Source organism: Zosterops lateralis (genome assembly GCF_965231275.1).
Source record: "Zosterops lateralis genome assembly, chromosome: 4".
Taxonomy (NCBI): domain Eukaryota; kingdom Metazoa; phylum Chordata; class Aves; order Passeriformes; family Zosteropidae; genus Zosterops; species Zosterops lateralis.
Window position 1 is genome coordinate 60,295,540 of NC_139765.1, and position 7,982 is coordinate 60,303,521.

A 7,982-nucleotide genomic window follows, 5' to 3' on the forward strand; every position below is an offset into this window, starting at 1 on the left:
CTGTTCTGTGATTCTATGACTTATGATGTTGTGACTGACCAGCCTACAGGTTCATGCTAAAAATCCGCTTTACAACAGAATGGATGTATTTAATATGTCAAGCACTTCACTATATCACGTCTGTTGGCCCATTTTTGTTGTTTGCCTCAATTCCCTCATGGCTACTCCCTCGAGGAGTCTGCCCATCGGAATGTCCAACCGAACCCTTACTCCATCACATTTGGCACACGAAGCCGCCTTTGCCCGCGGCCTGAGGGCCCTCACCCTTCAGCGCGGCGCGAGGCGGGCACGCGCTCCCCGCTCCATGCGGGGCCTCCCGCCCTGCCCTGAGGGAAGGGCCCCGCCGGGGACGGGGGATCACGCTCGGGGTCGCGCCGGGGCCGGGCTGGCGGACCCCGCCGGGCCACGCTCCGGGGACAGGGAGCTGCGGGAACACAGAGCTGCGGGGCCAGGGTCTCCGGCCCCCCGCCCTCACGGCCACAGCCCCCGGCGGGGCGGGGCCGGGCCCGCCCGACGCGTTTCGAACGGGCCAACGGGCGGCGCAGGGGGGGCGGGCGCACGCAGGCCCCGCCCGGGACTTTAAAGCGCCATTTTGTGCTGGGCGCAGGACATCGATCGCCGCTCACACCCGGCGGGCGCCCGGCGGCGGCCGGAGCCTGCCTTCGGCACTGCCTTCGCTCTGCCTCCGCTCTGCCTTCGCTCTGCCTCCGCTCTGCCTTCTCGGCGTCTGTCCCGCCACCCCGTCCCGCCGCTTCCATGACCCGCAGTAGGAAGCAGGCGGCGCTGGAGAGAGGAGCCGGGAAGATGAGCGCAGAGCCGGGGAGCGCCGCGGCGGCGGCCGCGGGAGCCCGGGCGGCGACGGCGGCGGTAGCGGAGGCCGGGGCGGCCGGCGGAGAACCGGCGGCCGCCGCCTGGGGGCTGCAGGGGGAGGCGGAGAAAGTTGTGTACTCCCGCTCGCAGGTCTCCTTCGCCGGCACCAAGGCGCTGGGCGACGCCCTCAAGCTCTTCATGCCCAAGTCCACGGAGTTCATGAGCTCCGACTCGGAGCTGTGGAACTTCCTCTGCAGCCTCAAGCACGAGTTCTCCCCGGTCATCCTCCGCAGCAAGGACGTCTACGGATACTCCTCCTGCCGCGCCGTGGTCCCCGACCCGCCGCCGCCCTCGGAGCGGCCCCGCCGCCGCGCCGGCAAGCGGCGCCTCCCGGCCGCCGAGGCCAAGCGCCGGGCCGGGGCGGCGGGCGGCAGCGCCAAGCGGCGGCGGCGGCGGCGGCGCCGCAGGAGGGAGCGGGGCCGGCAGCGGCCCGCGGCCGGTGGCCCCCGCACCCGGCAGGAGGAGGAGAAGGCGGAGGCGCCGGAGCCGCCGGGCGAGCGGGCGGACAGGGAGCGGGGCAGCCCGGCGGCGGCCGCCTGGGAGCCGTTCGGCGGCAAGTCGCTGGAGGAGATCTGGAAGGCGGCCACCCCCCGCCTCACCACGTTCCCCACCATCCGTGTGCGGGGCAGCGTGTGGAGCCGGCGGAGCCTGGCGGCGGCGCGGCGCCGCGCGCAGCGGATCCTCGGCGTGGACCTGTCCCCCGTGGTGCGGGTGCGCCGCTTCCCCGTGGCGCCGTCCTGAGCCCGCGGGGCTCCGCTCCCCGCGCCTCACCTTGGCCGCGGTGCGGACAAAGAGACCGGTATCAGTCACCTGTTTACATTGCTTTTGTCTGGATCGTGTTCTGCTGCTGCACTTTATGGCCCGCTCGGGCGGCTCCGGGCCCCCCGCCGCACGGGGGGCGGTCTGCCGGGCCCCGGCCTCGCCCCGGGCTGGGACCGCCTGGCAGGTATCACGCGTGGGGACCAAGTTCCACTTCCACTTTTTTTTCTCTCCCATTGGGCTACCTCACTGGTCCAGAAGTCCACCCAAGAAGTTATTTTCCAAAGGAACTTACTTTCATGCTTGTATAATAAAGCACCATCTGATTCTTGCTTTTTTTTTTCTTTTTTTTTTTTTTTTTCTTTTTTTTTTCTTTTCTTTCCCCCCTTCCCCTTTTCCGATGGATTATGTATGCTTTGTGGTGTTGCACTAGTATGTGCTCAGGGTATTTTGAATCCCAAGCGTTCCCAAGTTTCAGTTTACTCTGATAAAGGATGCATAAAGAATGGAGGTTCAGGACTTGTGGCTGTTCTTGATGGTGCAAAAACTTTTTAAATTTTAATTTCTGGAGTTTAGTGATATATAAAGATGTATCGCGCAGTATAATTGTTACACTTTTGTATCTAAAGTCATTTTTAAAGTTTTCTAGTTGAACTAAGTATTTGTTTCTATGGAGCACCTAAAGATAGAATCATCCTGATATTTTATAACCCTGTTTACTTTAGGGAAGCTCATTTGGTCAACCTAAGTGAACTTAATAAAAGTCAAAGAACAAATGGTGTTTCAATTCAATGAAACTGCACAGGGATGGGTTTCTGGTGAACTGCACCACCACTGAGGCACTCTGTCAGCGAGCTCTGGCTTTGAGGAGAATGAAACTGCTTATCAAAGCAATGTATGGGTGTCTGAGGTGAACTATGATCCAGTGTTGGTGTTGACAGTCAGTAGCTTGCAGACACAAATATCACACTGAAGTGCCTCTCTCTGCAAAAAGAGTGAGACTTGATATCTGGTCACTTGATAACAAACTGGCACTTGTTGTCGTGTGGTTGTGAGATGGTTAATGATGGATAATTGTGTTTAATATAATTACTTGCACATAATTATTTTTATAAACCTTTCATGGGTTCCACAGTAGACTGATGAAAAATTCATGATGTAGCTTGATTATTTTGATTGAAAATAACATGGAGTCATTCTATGGGATACGCAGTCTATCTTTAAACTGATTTATTAAAGAGTTTTTTTAAGCTCTTAGGCCTTGCAACTGAAGCAAAGGTGTGTGTGAGGGAGAAAGTGATTGATTATTCTCTTTTTGCAATATTTTTTTCATGCTTGCAAGAGGATTAAGAAATGCTGGGTAATACACAGTTTATGTTCCAACTATCCTGGCAGATGGGACTAACCAATTTTCATGGTGGAATGAACAACCTCACAACTTGCTTGTAGAATCATTTGGTGATTTAAAATTTCTGGTGTCTCTTGACTCCTTGTTGCCTGCCTTCAACAAAGGCAGTAAGACTTCTTGATGGTGTAGAGGCTGCTTGTTAAAACTTGCTAGTGTTAATGTAAAGCAGCCAGCTTCTTCTAAAAACATGTATTTTGTAGGTTTTTTTCTTACTTAGTGAAGCTGCAAACTCCTTATTCTTCTGAACTAATGCTTAATCTCTTCAACATCCATTTGGCTTTTGAAATTGTTTACATAACGTTAGACCGTCTGCTGATGGCTGCAGTAGTGCCACGTTGCATTTAAGAACTGAATTAAATGAAAGTTCAGAGGTGCATATTGTTGTGCTCTTCCTCTGGGTATAATACCTGCTTGACTGTAAAAGCAAAATTGGGTTGATTCAAAAGCCAGTAAGGCAAGCTGTGGAGTGACCAGATGCCGAGGCTCCAGGTATTTCAATTTTGAAATTCTACTTCAGAAACACAAGAGTATTGTTACTAGTTCTCAAAGTGTATAGGTGATTTCAGTGCTCCTACTGCTAGGTTGAGGGTTTTTTTAGTATTGTTTTCAACTCTGTAGAAAGGTGATAAAATTAAGGATTTGGCTTGTGCAGATTCTTAATTTCTAAACAGGCGCAAGCCTGGCTAGGTCAGATTTCAGGGGTGAGAGTTAAGACTGCCAGAGGTATGATATGGGAGACACCGTATTAAATTTGTGCTGCCTTGTTTGGAGGCATATCCTGAAATGTAATGTGTAAGAACAAAATATAGTGAAGTAATTTATAACGCTCTTGAGTGACTCTTGATCTGGGGGCTCTATGAGTAAGACTTGCTTATTTTTCTCTTGGCTGTGCTTTGGCTTCTTGGTTTAGAAGTGGGAGCTTTACTGGGGGTATAGTGTGTTTAGCAGATATCCTGTTAGCAGGTTGGGTTGAAGTTTCACCGGAGTTGGAACTCCTCCGACAGCTGCATTTACAGATTCTTAACTGAGCTATTTCAGTTTGTAAAGTCAGTTAAGGATGGGAAATCTTTAGTCAGGTTTTCTGGCAATGGAATGAGCTGAAATAGCTCAGCAAAGGTTCTGAGTACAGGATGGGGTGTGAAAGCCGACAGGTCACAGGGAAACTAAACCAGCTTATTTCATGATTGTATTCATGGCAGTTTGTGGCAGTCCAGGACAGAATTGTCTGTGGTCCAGTTTTCCCCCATCTTTTTCCTTCTCAAAGGTGCTATTCCCACCTACATCTTTGTGTTCATCTGAGGAAACTAAGCAAGCAGAAAACTTTCCAATTTTAGGTTTGGCTTCTGTTCAACCTTCTAGCTGTAGACCAGATCTGAGGAAGGTTGGAAATGGGTGTGCAGTATTGCCACAATATTGAGTTAGATAATTTTAAACATGATACCAGTTTTATTTTATGAAAAAGGCTTATACTCTTTTTGTATTCCAGCTATATGTGTGGTGTTGGAGATAGCGTAATGGATTAGACAAACCTCTGGTCTGGCTCCATGTGGCTGTTCCTGCACCCACAATGAGCAGTGTGAGAGGTGTGATTTGCTTGAATTAACTCAGTGGTTTCAACATCCTGTCACATGGGGCTGATTCTGAGACTGACAAAATGCAGGCCCAGAATAAATCCAGTCTACAATGCCCAGTCTACTTCAGTCAGCATGGATGGTCTCACATTAAACAGGAATTTTGTGGTAGCCTCTGTTGCTGGTTCCCTCCATTATGAGCTCCCTTTGTAGAATATAATATGGGCTATTTACTTTACCAGATCTGAATTTTCAACCAGTCACTCAAGGGTTACTGAACTTCAAAATGTCACAGTGCCGAAGAGTTGGACGGTCAGTTGAGGTGACCATCGGTCTAGCATGTTGCCTGGTGTAGTCTTTACATTCAAGAGGCAGTGCTTTCCTCTGAGTCATTGCACAAATACATTGCTCAGGACTAAGCTAATAAAAGGAGAATGCAGTGCCTTGCAAGAGTTCTCCTGGCGTCTATTGTTACATAAAAGTTTTCACATCAAAAGGATCAAAGTGTACAGCTGGTCCCTGAAACCCTTGGTTGCTGGTTTTTAAACAACAAAACGTCTTAATATCCCCAAACCTCATGCAGAGCATCACTGTATTTGCAGAGGGCAATTCTAGTACTTGGATTTTCCATTGAAGGGGTAGGGAATGTTGTGTGTATCTGTATTTCCTTGCCCATCAGAAGCAAAAGGCAGAGTGAATCTGGTCTGAAGATTTCAGTATTGATCCCAAATAATTCTTCACTTACTGCTTCTTTAGCAAGGCAGAGTCCTGGACTCTTCATGCTCTTCAAAATAGTTGACTTATGGTAATACGTGTTGGCTCAATGCTGTACTTCAGGCCCAAAGTTTGCATGCCTATGAAGCCAGTAATACAGAAAGTGCCTCTATTTCCTTTTGGCCCAATGGACTGACAAAAGTTTTGATTTGTATGTATGAGTCAAAAACAGTGATTTGGGGTTGAACAAAAGGTTTTGTTTGATTTGAAATGCTCAGGTGTTGCTTGTGTCTATAAACACAGGAAATCTGGAAGCAAAGGACTAGATTGATAAGAGTGAATGGAAAATATCTCATGGAAATGGGGCAATTCACATCAAGAAAGAAGGTAGATCCTAGAAATCCTAGACTTGAAAGACACAAATTTCAGTGCTCCCTCTGTCACACTTGTAAGGGTGAACTTTGAAGTTCTGTGTTATGGAGGACCCTGTTACAAGAGTTTGAACCATTTAACTCTGTACAGTAAATACTCCCTAAGTGAGAAAAGATTCTTGAATATCCCAGTTTTTAGGAAACAGCTTGCTTCTTCATCCACTATTTATTTTAGGTCATCATAACTCCCTTAACTAAAAAGACTGAGGCAAACCCATCCCACAGTATTCTGGGTAGGGAATCTGCTCAGGTGTGACTCCAAATGTTGGAGTGCTCCTGGTGGTTTATTCCTGAACTATAAAGAAGCATCCAGTATATGTGGTAGGACTATGTAGGAGAATTTTGGAATGTCTTATCCCTAATCAAGGCAAAGCCATTTTTCCACACTGTAAACATAAAGCATATGTATATATCCCCTGTGTTAATACTTAAATATCTTCATAAAATTATTAAAAAAATCTTGCCATCATTATTTTATTTAAAGAAACCTGAAAATGTTTTCCAGGGTTGGTTCCAAAAATAGAGTCTTTTTTATCCATTTATCTATTGTAAAACTCCTCATGAAACTGCTAAGGAGTACTCAACATTATAGGAGATGGAAGAAGTGGGCCTTCATTCTTGCATTTTTACTCAAACAGGTGTGCAGCCAAGCAGAGAAGTCTGTGGTTCCCTGGGCTTTCTGGTGGGCTTTAAGAAAGCTTCCATTTTGGTTTTCTTTCAGCCTCCTTGTTTGGGACTATAGAAGATTAGCATTGATTGTGTTGAAGTTAAAAGCTGATAGTGTCAAAGGAAAGATCAGTCTCTTGAACTGCTCTCACTGGGTTTCTCTCCACATTGCTGCTTCAAGGATGCAGACATCCTGCACCTGCCCCTGCTGCCATGATTTTGAGGAGAAATTGATCACTCTAGAATACATAGGAGGTGAAATTCCTCCTCTGAAAGACAGGTGGGGTTTTCGTTGTTTTGGTGGGTTTTTGTTTGGTTGGTTGGGATTTTCATTTTGGTTTTGTATGTGTGGCTTGTATGTAGCTGGCTGCTGCCTTCCACCTTCTCAGAGAGTCTTCGCTTTGCCTTTGCTGTGTCATCAGCCAGCTCTAGTTACCTGTTTGCTTGTGCAACTGAGCAACCTGTTCATCACCTCATGTTGCCCATGCCAAACCACCTTGCTATAGGATCATCTCTGAAGATAGAGAGGACACATTCATATGTACACATAATAAATGTTATCCAAACCTCACATTTTGGCAGCAGTGGATGTTACTCAAAATATCAGATGCTGTTTCCAAATGGATGGTATTTCCTGGAGGAGAGGTAAGAAACCAGACTGAAAGAGCCCAGTGTGATGGTTTCTTGTGTTTGAGTCTGTGTGATCCAAGAGGCCTTTTCAAAGTATTTTTGAAAGAGAAGTTTCTTTCCATCTCCCTGTTTATTCCTAAAAATTCTAAAATGTAGATACTATGTTATTTTTTTTTTCCTTTCCAGTTGAGTGGTTGAAGTAACAACCATCCATTTCAGAACTGTTAAAGTCATTTATAACTGGACTTATCCCATGTCTCTGTAAGGTAAATGGTGAAAAAAGAACATGTACTTCTGAATCAACTCTGCATGTCAGATTGTGTACAAAGCTGACACAACACATTTCCCCCCTTAAAGAGTATGTGTCTACTCTGCTAAAAGGAATTAGTACCACAGTTTCGGGCCAACAATGCAAGTTTTCTTGAAATAGAGCAGAAAGTGTGGGTTAGGGCATGGTCCCCTATCCTGTGCTTACCCTTCGTTCTTCCCAAGCTCCAGCGTGAGGTTCCAAATAGCAATGATTTCCTAAGTATACAAGTATAATTATGTATAGCAAAGGCTAAATTTTACAGATGGTATATGTAATTACGCAACTTTGTAATTAATAATAGTGTATGTATGTACTCATGCACACATGAGTACAGACCCCAAAGCAGTTCTCCTAAAGAGGCTTCCATTGTACGTTTTATTTATCCAATGCCATTGGAACATATATTCTAAAAATATCCCACATATATTCTAAAAATGCCCCACATTTCCATGCTATGCAGGGTCAACAAAACTGTCCCAAGGCCACAGAACTCCCTCCTGAAATCTACCTTGTGTACTTCCTAATGGTTATCCCATCCAGAAACCCCTTTCCAGGAAGGTTTCTGTAGACTTCTGCCTCATGCTAAATCCACTAATATTAAAAAGTTGTGGTATAATCTCCAC

At 47.0% G+C, this 7,982-nt stretch overlaps 1 protein-coding gene across 1 annotated transcript; it reads left to right on the plus strand.

Annotated features, from left to right (window-relative positions):
• Window positions 1-610: 610 nt before the first annotated feature.
• On the plus strand, window positions 611-4,536 carry CCDC71L (coiled-coil domain containing 71 like). Its single transcript, XM_083858736.1, has one exon. It carries the CDS (start codon window positions 757-759, stop codon window positions 1,609-1,611), a length of 855 nt encoding a protein of 284 aa, XP_083714862.1. The 5' UTR covers window positions 611-756; the 3' UTR covers window positions 1,612-4,536.
• The last annotated feature ends 3,446 nt before the right edge of the window (window positions 4,537-7,982 follow it).

Coding starts and splice junctions, on each gene's coding strand:
- CCDC71L (XM_083858736.1), top strand. CDS start 757: ATGACCCGCAGTAGGAAGCAGGCGGCGCTGGAGAGAGGAGCCGGGAAG.